The 19,988-nt window shown below is 40.0% G+C and overlaps 1 protein-coding gene across 2 annotated transcripts in view; it reads left to right on the top strand.

Annotated features, from left to right (window-relative positions):
- Positions 1 to 19,988, top strand: part of Gpr155 (G protein-coupled receptor 155) — a 46,491-nt gene that overhangs the window by 9,834 nt on the left and 16,669 nt on the right. For both annotated transcript variants that reach the window (XM_029536932.1, XM_029536933.1), the window contains exons 4-11: positions 3,355 to 3,754; positions 5,980 to 6,145; positions 6,996 to 7,151; positions 9,005 to 9,088; positions 9,818 to 9,935; positions 13,339 to 13,423; positions 13,521 to 13,611; positions 14,962 to 15,172. In XM_029536932.1, the coding sequence (XP_029392792.1) occupies positions 3,355 to 3,754; positions 5,980 to 6,145; positions 6,996 to 7,151; positions 9,005 to 9,088; positions 9,818 to 9,935; positions 13,339 to 13,423; positions 13,521 to 13,611; positions 14,962 to 15,172 (1,311 nt within the window). The remainder of the gene's footprint in view (positions 1 to 3,354; positions 3,755 to 5,979; positions 6,146 to 6,995; positions 7,152 to 9,004; positions 9,089 to 9,817; positions 9,936 to 13,338; positions 13,424 to 13,520; positions 13,612 to 14,961; positions 15,173 to 19,988) is intronic.

Here is a 19,988-nt window from a genome sequence, read left to right as displayed (position 1 = left end):
ACAAACAATTTCAAGGAGTCAGAGAGCGAAGGTCTGATCAGCAAGTGGAACTTATAATTAGGAATATAGTGTTCATCTACTGTGCCTGTAATATGGATCTAGCAGATGGAGTCTTCGCTTTATGGAGCAGTAAAAGATGTGTTGGATAAACAAGAGGATAATTATGGGGACTGGCTGTGCTCATTAAAAGAAAGCCACAAGGGCTGTTCCAGTGATGGTGGAAACGATAGAAAACTATTAATTTTTTCAAAAGTTTTGACTTTGATTAGTTGTGATGTAGATGGTACTCTTTGGAGTTAATAAAAAGGCTGCAAAGAGTGGCTGAGGAAACACAAAAGAACATTGGTGAGTAGATACACTGAGGGACCTAATTTTCAGTCTTTAACCTGTAAGAGACAAGAGGAGAAATTACAAAAGACGCTGTAAAGGAAGGACAGTAGTCTTCCGTATCTGAGAGGAGCATGCTCAAGATCCTCCTTCTGAGGATATATAGAGTAGGACTTGAACTCCCAGCAACAGCTCTTGTGTCAGCATTCAAGTGATGAGGTTGCCAATTATATATAAATATGTATTATATATACAATACAGTTTATTTTACACATACCTATAATCAAGTCTAATGTATAAATTAGACACATCAAGAGCTTCACAATAACTAGTAAGACAGAACAGAAACACACCGTAAAGAACAATGTGGGTTACGGTCTCTGTCCTTTTCTTTGAAGCTACCACACTGCATGCTCCTTACTGTTCTCGCAGTGCCTGGATAACTGGGCAAGTAGGAAGGCAAAGCAGGGGAGGGATTTGATGGCTGCCTAACAATAGCAGAGAGAGAGAGAGAGAGAGAGAGAGAGAGAGAGAGAGAGAGAGAGAGAGAGAGAGAGAATGCAAGCTCTCATTATGTAGTAGTAGTCAAGTTGTTTTTGGACACAAGTGATCAGTGTCTATCAGGGCTTTGAGGAGAGTGTGGAGTTGGAGATAGAGGTTGCCCCAGAAAATACCTTTGCATTGCATTGTGGCCACTTAGGAAAAATTCTTCAAACTAGGCTAAAACCACATTCCTCAAGTGGATACTTCACTTAGAAAACTTAAGTGGTGGGCAGATACGGACCCTCTTTTCCTAGCGATGGAATGCCGAAGGAGAAGTGTAGCTACCTAAGAATGATCCCCGAGACGGCTTCTTACTTAAGCAAGCAAAGCACCAGAAACCACGAAGTACAGCACCAAGTCGTAAAGCCAGCACATCTAACTTAAAATCAGGGAGGAGAACTGATGAAGTTTTATGCAATCCTATGAGTTTAACCTCTGCTCTGTCTTGGAAATATTACAGATTTATGTGTGTGGTTAGCTGAGAGAAAAAAAAAAGATGATTTGAATCTTAAAGAAAGTAAGAGTAGCTAATGAGATCAAGGTGAAGGTCTGAGGTTATATAATTGATTACATAACTTTAACAGAACATGTGTCTGACATTAACTGAATCCCCAGTAGGTAAACAAATATTTCCTGACTTGTGTCACTTTATCTTAATGTAAATTAAGAAACTTGATCTACCTTATTTTCACATGATTGCCTCCACCCTTGGAATAATTGCAGCAGTTCATTTTATCTCAACCTCACATCCATTATGAATGAGCTTTGTATACTTCCAGCTGGAGAGGCTCAAGCTCTGTGTCCGAATCGGGGCTGAAGACCAAGTTGTGTACTTGGCAGCTTTACCTCGCCTTGGTCCACCACAGGCCAGTCCCTTGGTCTTCACCTTCTAGAACTGCTAGACCTGTGGTCCCAGCACTTCCTCACTCCCTCTTCTGCCATACTCAAGTTCTTCTTAAACCCCAAAGGCCTTTTAAATCACCCACAGACCGTAGCAGGCAGTGCCATTTCTTGTAAATCTCACCCTTCTCAGGCATCATTTTTCAGTGCAGGCTCTTAGGGAACATGCTGAGAAAAAAAATGATGCTTTTGTTTTCTTAAGAACGAGTAGTTACATTTGCAAGAATAGATACATGCTGTTCCCCTCCCAAACATTTCCCAGCTCCAGCCTCCTCTCCTTTACGTCTTCTCTGGTCTTGCCTGGAAGCATTTTCCTCATAGTCGATGTGCCTCATAAGCAAGGGTAGGTAAGACTGGCACCTTCTTCCTCATAGCCCCCTGGAACTGTGTAGGACGTCACTCTCTGCCCTCTTGCTTGTTGTCTGACAACAACATGCTAGCCATTTCCTCCATCACCCTTCACCGGCTGACTCTCATCTTCCTTATGAAGTTCTCTTTGCTCACTTGAGGCAGCATCCTCCTCGGGTACCCACTGAATTCTCTGCCCTCTCAGTGCCCTGGTCTCCTCATCTCCAGTGAGGCTTTTCTCCATGCCAGCTGCCAGTTCACATGGCCACATCCTGGGTCACAGCTGGAAAATAGAAACTTGATAGCTCACAATCGGACTAGAAACTCCTGAACCTAATTCATATGGCCCTGACCCAGCTCCCGTCAGCTGTTCTGTGTCTCTGCATCTTTGCCTGTAGAGTGTAGACTACCTCCATCACTGTCTTGCATCTTTGCCTATAGAGTGTAGACTACCTCTATCACTGTCGTCCTGCATCTTTACCTGTAGAGTGTAGACTGCATCCATCACTGTCCTGCATCTTTACCTGTAGAGTGTAGACTACCTCCATCACTGTCCTGCATCTTTACCTGTAGAGTGTAGACTGCCTCCATCACTGTCCTGCATCTTTTCCTGTAGAGTGTAGACTAGCTCCATCACTGTCCTGCATCTTTACCTGTAGAGTGTAGACTAGCTCCATCACNTGTAGACTAGCTCCATCACTGTCCTGCATCTTTTCCTGTAGAGTGTAGACTAGCTCCATCACTGTCCTGCATCTTTACCTGTAGAGTGTAGACTACCTCCATCACTGTCTTGCTGCTTTAGTTCCTGACTCCACTCTCCCGAATCTGCTGCCATCTGACCCCTGCCTCACAACCCAGTGAAGCTGCTCTCTCATGAGACCAAGCAGATATCTTGTTGCCATCACTATGTATATAGATTTCTACTTTGAATTGCTCTTTTAAACATTTACAGCTCTCTTCTTTGAGGTTTATCTTTAAGCTCCTGTCTGGAAAAATAGTTACGATTTTAATAAAAATAAATTAAAGTTGAATGTTATTTTTATAAACCGGATGGTACTTAATCTAGTATTTCTTCCTTGTCAGTTTTATTACTAAAATTTGCCTTTCTAAAAATAACTGAATGGGTTATTTGTCACTATTTATACTAATTTTTATTGATGCTAATAAGAAAATGTTAAACACATATTCCTATAATTCTGTGGTAACATTTAAAAAACCAATATTCTTGTTTTACAGTTGAAGCTCTGTACCAATCTACATATCCAGAGTATCTGCAGTACATTTATTTGGTGGCACCAATATCTCTTATGATGTTAAACCCTATAGGGTTTATCTTCTGTGAAATCCAGAAGTCAAAAGACACTCAAAATGCTTCTCAAAATAAAGCAAAAATTGTGGGCCTTGGATTTCTACGTGTGTTACAGAACCCAATAGTATTTATGGTCTTTGTTGGCATTGCCTTCAATTTTATTCTTGATAAAAAGATCCCAGTATATATGGAAAACTTTCTGGATGGGCTTGCAAACTCCTTCTCTGGATCAGCCCTGTTTTATCTTGGTCTGACCATGGTAGGAAAAATCAGGCGACTGAAGAAGTCGGCGTTTGTGGTTCTTACTCTTCTCATCACAGCTAAACTGTAAGTTTCGCTTATTTAATTTGGGAATTTTAGTTTGAGAACAAAAGGCCTGTTTAACCAATCCATTGTGTTGTATAGCACATATTTTTCCTTTAAATATTAATCCTTGCTTATATAGTTGTTGCGATTTAAAGGAAAATGGACTATTTGGGTATTATTAAAAAATATTTTCTTACTATGGCATGTAGGTTATTTTTCTACCTTACTGTCAGAAGATAAAGATTATCGGTTTTTCTTCATGCTTTTTTTTTCCATTCAGCTTTTGTGTAAAGTTTGCCAAATATTTTCAAGATCTCAGTAAAATCATAATTAGTCAATTTTTATGCTTCTGGGCATCCAACCCAGGGCCTTCTACAAGCTAGGTAACTGTTCTACTACTGAACTATCCTACATCCTTAGATCATATTTTTAAAATAAATTTTGCAAAAATTTCTAAGTCCATTAAAAATCATAAGGTAAATGCATCTTATTGTTTAAGCATAATAATTTTTAATATATAGTATTTTGTTAAGAATTTGGGAATTGTTCAATGACCATGAGTTTGGCTGAATGTTCTAAATATAGGTAAGCTAATATAAACATTATCTTTAGATATAGTATCATTATTGGGATAACATTATAGTGGAAATACTTTTTAGTTAATAGTTCTTAAGCTTATTGGCTCGTCAGCCAGGGAGTTGACATAATTTTACTGCATTATTACCCAAAGTACTTAGGGCATGCTTAAATGTGGGACCAGGACATTTATATTTCCAAAATAAGTAAGAATGAGTAGTTCTGAAAAATAGTTTTGGTGGTAATATTTTCTTCATAATGTATGAGTATTTCCACTGAAATGTTATTTCAATAATGATAATGTTGCACTTTCAATGATAATTAAAAAATTTTAAAGTCTTTTATTCTTTTTAGATATTTGATTCTTTTTATTTAAATTAAAGGGGTGGGGGGACTGGAGAGATGGCTCAGCATTGACTCTTTAGACAACCAGGGTTTGAGTTCCAGGACCAAATGGCAGCTAATTCCAGTTTCAGGGTGGAGTCATCTCTCTCTTCTGGCCTTTGTGGGCACTACATGTACATGATACACAGAAATACAAGCAGGGCAATACACCCACACCTATAAAAGACATACATATAATATATAAATGTATGAAAAGGAATTACCGTGCCTCAGCTTCATGAACTATCTATTACAACGGATGTCTAAGAGTAGTTTGGGACTAGGGGTGTGGTTCAGTCTGTAAAGTGCTTGTTGCATAAGCATGAGGACTTGAGTTTGGTTCCGTAGCAGGCGTGTAAAAAGCCAGACATGGTGGCACATGCCTGTAATTCCAGCCCTGGGTGGATGGAGGTTCCCTAGGGCTTCCTGGCCAGCCAGCCTAGCTAAAGCGGTGAGCTACAGGTTCAGTGAGAGATCTTGTCTCAAAAAATAAAGTGGAGAGCAACTGAGGAAGACAACCCATGTCAGCCTTTGACCTCCACAGGCACACCTGTGCACATGGTACAGGCGTTCACAGTCCCAGTGTATCTCTCTAGGCACTGCTGTGACAATGTATCGGTGAGCCTGTTAGCTTAGTGACTGTGCTGTGTTCTTCCTACACAACAGTGGAGACTCTAATAATAGACTGCTCACCAGGTCTAGCTTCCCTTTGTTTTCTGCTCCCCGCAGTTGTTTCAGTTCCCTTTGCTTCATCTATCTTTATTTACACATAGGGAGAGCTAATTATTAAGATGCCTAGTTTCCACTGCTTTTTACAGTCTTATTGTGCTGCATTGTTATCATTAATTGAACCATTTAAACCCTTAATCACAAAGTTCAGCTGTTTTTTTTCCAAAAAGTTTCAAAAGATTCTTGAAAGAAGTTACTAAGATTTTCAACTTTCTTTTTTTCATCTAACATTTCAGTTAACCACTAGAGGAAGCAAGAAAGCAGCTATGACTATAATTCTTACCTTTCTGTTTCTTTTTTTTTTTTTTTTTTTTGCAAAAAAATTTTTGTAAAAATCTCTTTTCCTCTTTATGTTCCCTAATGTTTGAAAATATTCCAGGGTGTGGCTCTTGACTTCCAACAAAATGTCCAGCAGCAATAAAATATATACAGGGACATGCATATGCCTTCTGGGCAAGAGAAGAATAGTAACATAATTCCAAATTCACCAGTGCCATTACAAGCAGGGGCAGACAGGCATTGGTGTTAAGTACATTCTGCATCTTTTCTGTCTCCAGCCTGGTGCTGCCCCTTCTATGCAGAGAAATGGTGGAACTCCTGGACAAGGGGAACAGCGTAGTGAACCACACAAGTCTGTCCAACTATGCGTTTCTATACGGTGTCTTCCCTGTGGCTCCGGGAGTGGCTATCTTTGCTACACAGTTCAACATGGAAGTAGAGATTGTATGTATGCACTGGTGTTCTCTAAGTTGGGTGGTTTCTGTGCTGAAGAGAAGACTAAAGTTGTAAACCGCAGAAAGCAACTTTCTTTTAGTGAGAATTTGAGATTCCTAAGCTGTCTCACTGTAAATAAGGAGGTTCTCTGTAAGGTTATATGGCCACAGTTATTTAATATGGGAACCTCAGTTATATGATTTCTTTTTTTTTTTTTAAACCTGTGCTTTTTTTATGAGCCATTATTTTGTTTTGTTTCAAGTGCTTATACTTAAGCTTTAAAGTTATGTACAGAGGCGTAACTTTTGAAATTTTGAGGGAAAAAAATCTATTTCATTCATTATAATTCAATCACCACAAGAAAATATCCCACAATAAACTGAGAACATTGGTAAATAACCCGTGCCTGTGTATATTGTGCATGGCATGCGCTGTGTTAAGGGGTTCTGAAAATAACATGAGAGACAGTTTCATTAACCGATCTATATCATGTTTGGTAATTATTTTCTGTTAATTGATTCCCCCCCCCATAGTTTGTGAAGTAGTATGGGAGAAAACTGCTCATAGATTTAGTTATTCCATCGGAGGAGTTCTTTTCCTAGAACCTAAATCATCAACAACAGAATTTATAATAATATTTTTGTATGTAAACATCATTTGAACCTAGCTTAGGAAGAGATGCCAACAGAGCATTCTCTTATAAAGGAGAAACATGGCATAGATAACGTGCTGGATTCTATAGTGCCTTTACTGGCTTTCATTTTCAGTTTAAAGTGCATTAGTGTATTATGGGTATTTAAGTGTTTAAGCAATTGTGTAAGTACGATTATGACTCCTTAATTTGATCTCATTTTTGCAGATAACCTCAGGAATGGTAATAAGTACATTTGTGTCTGCTCCAATCATGTATGTCTCTGCCTGGCTATTAACCTTCCCCACCATGGATGCTAAGCCACTGGCATATGCCATTCAGAGTGTTAGCTTTGATATAAGTATTATCAGCCTGGTCTCCTTGGTAAGTATGTTATAGTGTCAAATTGAATGGAAACCACAAAATAAGTTTGAAAGTAACTACTAATAGCAGTTTTTAAAAACAAAAACAAAAATAAAAACAACAACCAAACTATCTATTTAACAAAATAGATAAAACCTATCTATAAAAAATTGTAATCTCAACTTTGTAATTAACTAAATATGTCTTTCCAATCAGGAGTTTTGAGCTGTATAGTCGGCACGGTGTGAGACTCAGACAAACTTGGATTTGATTCCTTGTCCTATTCCAGTTTATCTATGTATCTCTTTGGAGATACTTAACCTCTCTTAAGTTTAGTTTTCTTAGCTACAAAGATGATCATTTCACCCAGTTCTGTGGCTTGTTTTAAGGTCTGAGACAATGAGATAAGCATTCTATGAATAATGATCAACGTACAAATAACTAGCTATTCTAGCACCATAGAATCCACAAAGGTCTTTGAGATCAAGATCAATTATTTAAGTGAAACTTCAGATACCTTTTCAAACTTGATCCTGCTATCTCAAATGTGTATGCTTTTAACAACTAGAGTATCCACATCGATCAGATTGTCTGCTGAATTCAGTCAGAACTCTAAATTAGAAAAAGACAATGTTTTAAGGAATGGATACATATAACAATAAATAAATGCATGATTAATGAATTTTTAGAAAAACCCATATCTCTCACATATTCTGAAAAATCTATGTTCCTTGATAAGAAGGAAGTTTGGGGAGAAAGAAAGTGTCAACTTCTATTGGCAATTAAGAAAAGGAACAAAGCCGGGCATGGTGGCGCACGCCTTTAATCCCAGCATTTGGGAGGCAGAGGCAGGCAGATTTCTGAATTCGAGGCCAGCCTGGTCTACAGAGTGAGTTCCAGGACTACACAGAGAAACCCTGTCTCGAAAAAAACAAACAAAAAAAACAAACAAACAAAAAAAAACAACAACAAAAAAGAAGAAAAGGAACAAAATTAGCCAGCATACTTTCCTGGGCACTCTGAAGGCAGAATAGAAACACAATCCTGGTTCTGGGTGTCACTTAGCTGTAGAGCATGTGCTTAGCATGCATGAGTCCCTAGGTTCTGGGTACTAGCCAGAAAAGAAAAGAGGAGGAGGAGGAAAAGAAGGAGGAGGAGGAGGAGGAGAAGGAGGAGGAGGAGGAGGAGAAGAAGGAGGAGGAGAAGGAGGAGGAGGAACCCAATCCTTTTTAACACTGGGAATACAAGATTAATCTTGGTGTGGGAGGTATGTGTTGTTTGAAATAAGACCACCTGGAATTTAGACTACTCAGGAGCTAGTATCATAGAATTCAGAAAGGAAAAAAAAAATTAAAACGCTCTTTCCTAAATAATTGGTTGTGACGTAGTGTCCTGTCATAGCCACACTGTAAGTAGGCATACTTAGAATATGGCCCTAGTGAAGCCATTAGTTCTTAAAGAACTAATTTGTTAACCATGGGATCTCCCCATGCCTTTTATATCACTGTAGATACAGTAACTTATATTAACAATCTTCAATTTCAATGAAATCTTAAAATCTCTCCTGGGACAAGGATAAAGAGGATTCTCTAAAAATATTAATCATGGGCCCAGGCATCATGGCACACACCTGTCACCTTAAGCACTGGGAGGCTGAGACAGGAGGATCTGGAGTTCAGTGCAAACCTGAGTTAGACAGCAAGGTCCTGTCTCAAAAGAGCCAAGGGCTAGGATGTAGCCAGAGGCTAAGTGCTTGTCTATCAAATATAAGGCCCTGAGTTCAATCCCATACCACACTAACACGATTTTTGATGTTCTGTTTAATAAGTAACTATAAAGATTGAAAAAAATAACTTGAATCTTTTATCTTCAAGATCTGGTCCCTGTCTGTTCTTCTCTTGAGTAAGAAATATAAGCAGCTCCCTCATATGCTCACAGTGAATTTACTCATCGCTCAGGTTAGTATGCCTGTGAGAGCTACAGCAACGCCTTCTCCTGAGGTTATTGTACTGCGTGAGAAACAATCGCTTTGTTGGAATTTTTTTTTTCAGTTACAAAGTCAAAATTATTAGCAGATAAGGTCAAATATAATTTAGTTAGAATTCATTAGTGATTAGACATTAAATATTACATGTCTTAAATTTTGAGATTAATGATGGCAATCAATGACAACTTTGCATTTTAAAAACACAGACAAGTGGATCATTAAAACTTGAACTCTTCTCTGAGTGTAGTGACTCCCACTTATAATTCTGAACACTTAGGAGGCAGAAGCAGGAGTGTGGCCAAGTGACATCAGTCTGAGTAAGACTGTCTCAACGACTGAAACAAGAACACAAAGAGGACTCGGAACTTACTCTCCAGTTAGGTCTTTGCAAGCGGTCATAATGGAAAGAAGTTTAACATTGTCTATGTAAATCTAAGGCTAAAATTTAGATTTTAGTCTTTATTTTCATTTAATATATACATTATTAAAGGCTCTATAGAAAGCAGGTTTTTAATCATAAAGTTTGAATTTTAATAAAACCAAGTAAGTAGTTGCTAATCAGCAATAATTTTAAAAGAATGATTATTTTCTGTGAATAAAACTTTAATGGGTTTGATTAGATTAATAGTTTGTTATGGTATTAAGTGATATGATTTACTTTTAGCTACTTATAAAATCTTTCAATAATTTTTTTCTTTAGACTATTGTTTGTGCTGGAATGATGATATGGAATTTTGTTAAGGAAAAAAATTTTGTTGGACAAATTTTGGTGTTTGTTTTATTGTACAGCTCTCTGTACAGCACCTATCTATGGACAGGTAAGTTGGCTCATAAAAATACTGTTAAAGTCTGTCCCATCCCCCTCTAAAAGACCTCAGCATCTACTGATCGGTTTGAAGTCTGTTAGCACAGACACAGACACACACACACAGACACACACACACACACATACACGCACACACAGACACACACACACAGACACACACATACACACACACACACACACACACACACACACACACACAGAGTATCTGCAAGGCTGAATTATCTGCTGAGTACACTATTTCTGCCCAGCTCATTAGCTTTAGGCCCCTGTCAGCCTAGTTTCCTCTTGGAGACACCAGGTGGAAAAGGGCAGAGAAGAGATGTGTCTCAGAGCTCACTGCTGGGGTCCTATGGAATGGCAAACTGTGGTTTTACCTCATACAAATTAACTACCTTCGGGTCACTCGTTTCATTTCTTCTAAAGCTGGTTTGCAGCACATTACAGAGATATTCTGAGGATGATATGAAGTATGGATATTTACATTTGGTATATAGCAGAACTCAACAAATAGAAATCTATTAGTTGTTCAATAGAGGGAAAGAGGCAGTATAAGAACAAGAAAAGAGGGCTGGTGAGATGGCTCAGTGGGTAAGAGCACCCGACTGCTCTTCCGAAGGTCCGGAGTTCAAATCCCAGCGACCACATGGTGGCTCATAACCATCCATAACAAGATCTGATGCCCTCTTCTGGAGTGTCTGAAGACAGCTACAGTGTACTTACATATAATAAGTAAATAAATCTTAAAAAAAAAAAAAAGAACAAGAAAAGTACCTTAGAAAAAGGATGTGGAGGGCTGGAGAAATGACTCAAGTGGTTAAGAGCACTGACTGCTCCTGAGGACCTAGGTTTGATTCCCAGCACCCACGTGGAGGCGCACACCATCTGTAACTCCAGTTCCGGGGCTCCAAAGGCCTTTACTGGTCTCCATGGGCACCAGTCATGCATGCGGTACACAGATATGCATGCAAGCAAACGCCTATAGATAAAGTCAAATAAATTTTTAATGTAAAAATAGAGGCCCCCATGAGAAAGAATACTCTTTCAATTGGCTCCAGAAAGGATGACAAAATACTTAACATTACTATTTTGAAATTAGATTTTCATTTAGAAGCAGACAGTCTGGTATGTTTGTGAAATGTACTGTCTGAATGTTGTGTTCATACCACAAACTTGAAGTTGTAAAATGCTAGCAGAAGGGACATTGTACAGTGGTTAATAAGCAAGGGCCAGGAAGTGACTGTCGGGGGAAGACCTTTGATTTCATGCCCTACAGATCAAAAGTGTGTCCTGTCTAAGCCTTTGAAGTGAAGCAGTGCTGTGGGGAGGGATCGTAACATGAAAGATTCACAGCCAACAGAAGATGGCTTGTGCTTCTCTGAGCAAGTATACCTGTCATAGCGTGAGGGTTGCCATGAGATGTCAAGTTAGAAGATCCTACAGACTGTAAATCCCAAATATAGGCAGCCCAAACTGATGTCTACTTACATTTACTCAGATGGAATCTGTAATGAGAGTGATAGAAGAGCAAATAGATCCATCTGTCACAAAGCCCCAGCTACCTCCCAGACCTTCAAACATACATGCCGAGATCTAGCTAAAGAACTTAGGAATTTACTGGTGCAGTGAAGGTGACCTGTGATCATCAGATTATTATAAATATAGCACAATTTTATAGTTCAGTTGTTCAAGGCTAGGCTCACAACCAAAAAAGACAAAATTATAGAGCCATTCAGTGTATTTGAAAATCTTATGTCCAGTCATTTTCAGATTGGTTTACAAATTACCTTCACCATTTCCGCCCTCCTGCATAGCTGCCTGCTTTGTTCTTCCTTTAAAACCTATAGCTTTCTTAACACTTCAGCTAAGTCCTACATCAGTGAAGCCCCAAACTTTATACGCTAATTAAACAATTTCAAATATACACTAAATGTATAAATGGTCATCTTCTCCACCTTTGTGCTGGTCCAGTTTAAATATTTCATGTTGTAACTTATGAAAGCAAGCCCAAAGAGCTGAGTGATCAGTGCCCATTTATGTTAATTCTAACTGAAAGTGTTAATTACAAGAAAGGATCTTAATTTCCTAAGGGAGCTCACAGATTGAAATGTACATCAGAACTCCCCACGCTGGTTTTCTCTTTGTTTGCTTTCTTTTTTTTGTTTGTTTGTTTTTGTTTTTTGCTTTTTTTTCCCTTAGGTTAGTGCCAGTTACTTCCACATACAGGGTTATGAGCTGGTTATCTCACTACCTTCCTTTAGACTGCTAGAGAGTCTTCATTGGACTGTAAGTCATACCATAAGTTGGCCTTCACTTGGCTCAAACTTAATCTATAAATCGAAATCTAAGTTCTAAAGAACAGGACTACTTAATTATATGGTGGACACAGAGGTGACTATCATTGAAGACATGCCAAAAAACCTGAGATTTTCTTATAGACGTATTATTACCAGATCCTGACAAGTATATCATATGAATCCAGGGCAGTTTCAGAACTTCACCTCACTTTTCATCAAAAGGTGGGCTCTCTACACCACCCTGCCCCCTGCTGTGCAACTCCATCAAGCCCTTGTCCCCTCCTTACCTACAAAATTAAAGTGTTAATTTGAAATAGATGTTCCTCCTTCCTGAAGTCCTCAGATTCTGTATTGTGGAACTTACTAAGTGCCACATGTATAAATGAGAACTTGAAACAAGCTGGGTGTGGTGGAGCGTGACTGTCACTTCAGCACCCAGAAGGCTGAGGCGGTAGGATCAAGAGTTTGAGGACAGCTTGTCTACGTAAGACGCCAATCTCTAAAAAAAAAAAAACAAATAAACAAACTTGAAATATTTATGTCTGTATTGTTTGTGCCACCGTTGTATTAAGTGTGTATCATATTTTTTTGAAGCATTAGCCCTACATTTGAGGCATTTTCTATAACCTAATCTGGGGTAAGAAGTATTTATACTTGTTAGCACCAACAAAATGGAATCACTCTGAGAAATGTCTGTATACACTGAACTTGGAATGCTGCTTAGTTTCTAATCACCTAAGTGGAAAGAGACAAACGACAACCACAGCTTTTGAAAAGAAATCCTTCAGTAAAACGAAGATTCAAGTAAAAGAAACGATTCTAGCAAAGAAAACACAAAAGATTTTTAATAGGAAAAAAATGCTTCAAACAACATTTATTTGTAAGGAGGAAAATTTAAAAGCATGGTGGTGCACGCTTGTAACTCCAGGACTTGGGAAGTGGAATGAAGGCATCGGGTTAACCAGCCCAGTAAAGTCACCAGAGCAAATGAGAACTGGACCACCAGGGTATTCAAACATGCAGGATCTCTCACAGAGTGAAGTGCTGCAGCTTCCATGCCAAGAGGAATCATCTTTTATAATCTTGATTTCTTCTTTCTAGGCCTTCTAGCAGTTTCTTTGTTTCTCTTGAAGAAGCGCGAGAGCGTTCAGCTCCCGGTGGGAATCATCATCATATCTGGCTGGGGGTAAGTGGCGGCTTCTGTCTGCTTCCCGGTGGCAGCTTCCCTGTCCACAGGCAGCTTCTGTTGGCTCACTCTTTCTTTCTGATGGCCCTACTTATAGGATCCCTGCTCTCCTCGTGGGCGTGCTTCTGATAACTGGAAAACACAACGGAGACAGCATCGACTCGGCCTTCTTTTATGGAAGAGAGCAGGTGGGAAGAGTTCGGTGGCAGCTTCTCCTTGAGAATGTCACATCTTAGCTAGCTTGTGTGCCTTGATATTAAAATTGAAGCGAAAATATAACCAAATTGATTATATAAGACATTGGTGATTTTATATTACTCTTGGAAACCTCAAGATCTAAACATTTTGTAACCTGAATATTTCTAAATGCTTACAACGTGGTTATTTTATTGTATTAAGATTTATTTATTTTTATTTTGTGTACTCGTGTTTTGCCTGAATGTATGTGTGTGCACGATGTGTGTGCTGGAGATGTAGAAGCCAGCAGAGGGAGGTGAGTCCCCTGAAACCTGACTGTTCTGAGCTGTCATTTGGGTTCTGGGAGCCCAGTTCCTCCGGGTCCTCTGTGAGAGCAGAAAGTGTTCCTCACGGCTAAGCTCTCTCTCTCTAGCCCCTTAACTGATTTTAATTAAGATACATTTATGAACCATGTTTCCTCTGCTGAAGGGAAAAAAGTAAAAAACTTAGCAGTAATAACGAATGAGAAATATGTTACTCTCTTTTTAAATGATTTATTTTTATGAAGTATGGTTGAACTACATGCAACATTTAGAAGTAAGAAAGGGTCTGTAAGAAACATTTGGTTACTTAAAGGAAACCAATGACTTTATTGTTAACTACTTTCCATACAATGAGACACCTAAGAAACGTTTATGATTAAAGGCAAACTGTAATTTCTTTATAAGTAAGTCATGTTCTTCCGTACTACTACCCACTTGGAAGAAACATTATTCTATAGTCTTTAAAGCTATGCAGATGAGCTGGGCGGTGGTGGCGCACGCCTTTAATCCCACCACTTGAGAGGCAGAGGCAGGTGGATTTCTGAGTTTGAGGCCAGCCTGGTCTACAGAGTGAGTTCCAGGACAGCTAGGGCTATACAGAGAAACCCTATCTCAAAACAAACAAAAACAAAAACAAAAAAACAAACAACAACAACAAAAAACCCCACACACAAAAGAAAAAAACAACAAAACAAAACAAAAAACAAAAAACCTACACAGATATATTTTCTATCAAAAAGTTTTAAAAACTTTTTAATGACTAATTTATCCTTATTTTATGTGACTTGGTGTTTTGCCTGTATGTATGTCTGTGTAAGGGTGTGTCAGATCCCCTGGAACTGGAGTTATAGGCAGGTATGAGCTACATGTGGGTGCTGGGAACTGAATCCAGGTCCTCTGGAAGAACAGCCAGTGCTCTTAACCACTGAGCCATCATCTTTCCAGTCCCCCTCTCCCCCAAAATGTTCTTGAACTGTACTAAGATTATTAAGATGAGACTTTGAAAACTGGCCTAACATCTTTTTCTGATGCTGACAGATGATCACCACGGCAGTCACCCTGTTCTGCAGCATTCTCATAGCTGGGGTGTCACTCATGTGCATGAACCGCACCACCCAAGCTGGTCACTACGAAGGTTTCGGCCAACCTCAGAACCACAAACCAGTAGAGCCTGGAAGCACTGCATTTGAGGAGAACCCAGCACCAACAAATGAACCAGAACTCTTCTCAAGGTCTATCCCAGAAACAAGTATGAGCCCTACATGTATTTTAAAACTTCCAGAAACTGTCACATATATCCTAGATGTTTTTGTTCAATGGAAAGTCATTACACTGCTCTAAATAGAATAGGTATTTGTCAAGGGAACAACTTGAATAATTCTATTAGAGCTTCATTTTTCTAGCACTTCATTCATTAAGCTGAGATTAATGTTTTGTTGAATTCTAAGACTTCTAAGAGTGGTTGGTTGGTTGGTTGGTTGGCTGGCTGGCTGGCTGGCTGCCTGGTTGAAGCAGGGTCTGATTCTGAAACCCAGGCTGGCCTCAAATTGTTGATCATCCTGCTTAAGCTTCCTGAGTGCTGGTGACATGAGCTACCATGCTAGTTTCAGTGCTGGGAGTTGAACCCCGAACTTCTCACACACACACACACACACACACACACACACACACACTCAGGAAATATTCTACCTCGAAGCCATATCCCCAGCTTTGACCTGAGAATTTTAGAAGTAAAAGGGAAGGAACATCCTCCCTATGAAACTAAACACATTCATTTCCTACTTTAACAATATTTTATCAGGCAAGTGCCATCAATAAAATGAATTTTAAGGAGAGGCTTAACTAAACTTAAGACTAATCATCTAAATTATCCATCTACAGACTATAGCCCAGAAGCAAAATCAGACTTACCGAACGATTTCGCGTAGTTTCTTAGTTAATAATGTTTTGTTGTTTTATTTGCTCTTTTGTTTTTGTACATTTTTTAAAAGATTGATATCAACTTAAAAGATTTTTTTTTATGACTCTTAAAAGTTCTATGAAACTTGAATTTCCTATCTACAATGTTGTGGAACATAGTCACGACGATTCACTTATGTGTCGTCTGTAGCTGTGTTCATGCTGGAGTGGCAGAGGTGAATCATCGCTGCAGAGCCCGAATGGGGTCCCTACTGCAGTGAAAACATGCTCGGGTATTTCATCTTACAGCTGTAGTCCATCAGCAAGAACTTCAGGCAGAAGCTGATGTCGAGGAGCTGGAAGGGTGCTGCTTTCTGCCTTGCTTCTCATAGTTTGTTCAGTCTATGCTTTTACAGCACCCAGGACCACCAGCCCAGGGATGACACCACCAACAGTGAGCTAGGCCTTCCCATATTTAATCATCAGTCAAAAAAAAAAAAAATGAACCACAGGCTTGCCCATGGGCCAGTCTGGTGGGAACATTTTCTTAACTGAAGTTCTCTTTTCTCTAGCTGGTGTCAAGTTAACACAAAACTGGCTGGCATGATTGACTCCTTGTCACCTTAACATACAACCATACCACTGTTAAAACAAAACTTTTTCCTTTATTATCCATTTCCAAGACCTTATTATTAATATCACAGTATAAAACATTCCAATTTGTAAAAGCCCCCACCATCTTTCATAATTAAAATACTTAAAAAGTTCAGTCTCTTTAAAACTGTCTCTCTAAAATAACAAAGTCTCCTAACTGTGAGCTTCTGTAACATTAAAAAAATATTAAATACTTTATTACTCTGAGAGAACCAGGGCACAGTCACATTTAGAGCAAAGAAAAACCAAAGTCCAACTGTGTCAAGCATTTAGACCTCACGCTCTGGGCTCCAAAGGGCTTGCCACAGCACACCCAGCTTATCTCCTAGGTCCTGGCCAGCTCCACTCCACAGCTGCTGACCTCGGTGGACATCCCGTGGTACTGGCATCTCTAAAATGATAGGGTCTCTACTGTACCTGGGTTTCACTTTTACCAATAGCCTCTCCCAAGCCCTCTTTAGGGACTCTGACCCTGAAGAGTCATACGGTAACAAGCCTCAACTTCTCTCTATGTCTCCTTCAGTCTTGGAGCTTCCGCTTCAGCTGAGGCTACACATTCACCCAAGGCCTCACTGGCCTCTCACAGTGCCACCTCAGCTGCTCTCCATGGCCCCTTCATGCCTTTAAAACCAGCACCTGGACGACTCTTACACATCACCACATTCATTCACCAGTGCCAAGAACAGACTTGATGACCTCTGGGCCACAGCTTCTGTGTGCTGGTCCTGAGGAAACACTTGTCAGAAGATTTAACCGCAGTGAGTCTGGTCTCTTCTTCACCGCAGATCATTTCTCAGACCCAGTTGGCCAACATCAGTTGTCCTAGGAAAGCAAAGGTTTCACTCAGTGGTGCTGGTCTCTTGTTAATCACAGCTGATTCTTCAGCCCCAGCTGCCCAGAACCACAGATTCTGGCCCCGAAAGTCTGAAATGTCTCATCAGTGCCTCACACACCAGACCTCCATTATCTGGAGGCCTCAGCAATCCTTTGCTCTCAGCACTGTTTTCTAAGTTCCCACAGAACAGCCTACTGAGCTCTGAGCACTGAATGGCTTTTCCACCCCCAAATTCCAAAACCCTTTCACAATCCTCCCCAAAACATGCCAGGGTCTGTCGAAGCAATACCCCACGAACCTGGTCCCAATTTCTGTCTTAATTAGGGTTATTATTGCTGTGATGAAACACCACGACCAAAAATAACTTGGAGAGGAAAGAATTTATTTCATCTTCTAGTTTATAGTTCATTATCCACGGAAGTGAGGGCAGGAGCTGAGGCAGAGGCCATGGAAGAACGCTGCTGACTAGCTTGCTCCTCGTGGTTTGGTCAGCCTGCTTTTTTAAAGCACCCAGGACCCCCTGCCCAGGGGTAGCCCTACCCACCGTGAGTAGATAGCTAGCATTTTATTCATCTGTTTTTTTTGTGTGTTTTTTTTTTTACTGAGAGACATTTAATTTGCCTTGAAACACATCTCTGTTGGAAGTAGTGCAGCAGTGAACATCTGTATTCATATATGCTTGAAGACACATTAAGACTGTTCTTAAGATGGTATTTATGAGTCATTGGAAATATAAACGCTCATGCAAACCCACTTATGTGGGTCTGGTTCCAGATTCCCTTGGCTTTTAAGTATATTGCTGGAATCTCCTTTTGAATATATAGGCAGCATTTTTTAATTTTCAGACATACTGTTCCTGTCTCAGTTTCTCGGGGTTTCTTAGCAAACCTCACTGATTTCCCTCTCAAGCAAAAGAGTCATTCAGAGCAAGTAGTTCTTTCTCTGTGGTGTCTACCCTGGCCTCAATTTCCAGTGTCTGCTAGATTCTTATAATTCCTTCCTAACAGGACCCCCTTGCCTACCTCCCATCATTCTGGGTCCAGTCTAGCTGATGTGAAATGGCCAAAACAACCTTCCTCATGGGCTTCCTCCACATCAGACTCCTGCTGTGGTTCAGGTTGAGACCCTCAAGTCCCTCCAGTACCTGATAGTTCCTTCTCATCCCCTCCTCTCCCTGTGAACACTACCAAGTTCTTCGTGCTTTTCCCCAGACTAGCGCTTGTATCCTCTCTCTCCTTCCTGCTTTTACTGCATAGCCCTTAAACATGGGCTCACTGACAATCTGTGATGATGTCATCAGAATTTTATTCTTCCAAGCCTCTTGATCATGTTCCTTTTAAAATTGATAGTCCTAGTTAGGTTTTACTGCTGTGAACAGACACCATGACCAAGGCAACTCTTATAAAAACAACATTTAATTGGGGTTGGCTGACATATTCAGAGGTTCAGTCCATTATCATCAAGGCAGGTGAATGGCAGCATCCAGGCAGGCATGGTACAGGCAGAACTGAGATCTACATCTTCATCTGAAGGCTGCTATCAGAATACTGAATTCTAGGCAACTAGGTTGAGGATCTTAGAGTCCACACCCACAGTGACACACCTACTCCAAGAAGGCCACACCTTCTAATAGTGCCACTCCCTGGGTTGAGCATCTACAAAGCATCACACTGAAATTCAATGACATCTTTACTAAAACGCTAGAGGCTTCTTTCCCTTAGCCCAGGCTACTTCTGTAACTATGCCCGACCTCCTTCCGTTTCCCACTTTATTTGCACTTTGCTTTTATGCTCTAAACAAATGTGATTCCAGGTCAAGCGAAAGGACTACCACCTCCACATAGCCTGCATTGTCAATCTTCATGAATTTTTAACTTGACTGCCAAAGGTTAACATCTCTGGGAAGCACTAAACAAGGTCCGTAAGAGACCCTTGGGAGACTTTGACATGTGTTAACCTTTCACCCGACTTTTAGAAACAGCAAAAGACTGAACCGTAGACTTTAGGTCCAGTTAATATCATCACCAGCAAAAAAACTGATTTAAGCCGGGCAGTGGTGGCGCACGCCTTTAATCCCAGCACTTAGGAGGCAGAGGCAGATGGATTTCTGAGTTAGAGGCCAGCCTGGTCTACAAAGTGAGTTCCAGGACAGCCAGGGCTATACAGAGAAACCCTGTCTTGAAAAAACAAAAAAAAAACAAAACAAACAAAAAAAAACTGATTTAAACCCATGTTATAAATAGAACAGCTACCTGCTATGCCCATAGGAAACCTGCAGGATTTGTGCTTTCATCTCCTTATTTCCTAATTTCTTTACAGTGTTTTTGTTTTATTTCATTTTGTGATACTGAAGTTGAACCCAGGGCCTCATGAATGCTGGGATGCTGGGGAAGTGCTCCCTCCCCCACCTCCCGCTCTATCCACAGCTTCTCACCCCTCTCCCCCATTCCCGCCTGTTTTATAACTGCTTTTGTTTATTTGGCCCATAGCCTGTAAATACCACTTCTGGGTTGTTATTGCTTCAGTTCCTAGTGAGATATCAGGCTTACTACACATACTTAGAAATGTTATTTTCCTATGGAAATACAGAAGAGTGGGTGGTGTAGTGGCTATTCCTGGTTGTCAACTTGACTATATTTGAAATGCACTACAATCCAGAATTGGAAGGCTCACCAGTG

This window comes from Mus pahari, chromosome 3 (assembly GCF_900095145.1).
Source record: "Mus pahari chromosome 3, PAHARI_EIJ_v1.1, whole genome shotgun sequence".
NCBI classification, from domain to species: Eukaryota; Metazoa; Chordata; class Mammalia; order Rodentia; family Muridae; genus Mus; species Mus pahari.
Note: the sequence above shows the minus strand (reverse complement) of the source record. Positions and strands in the feature narration are given on the sequence as shown.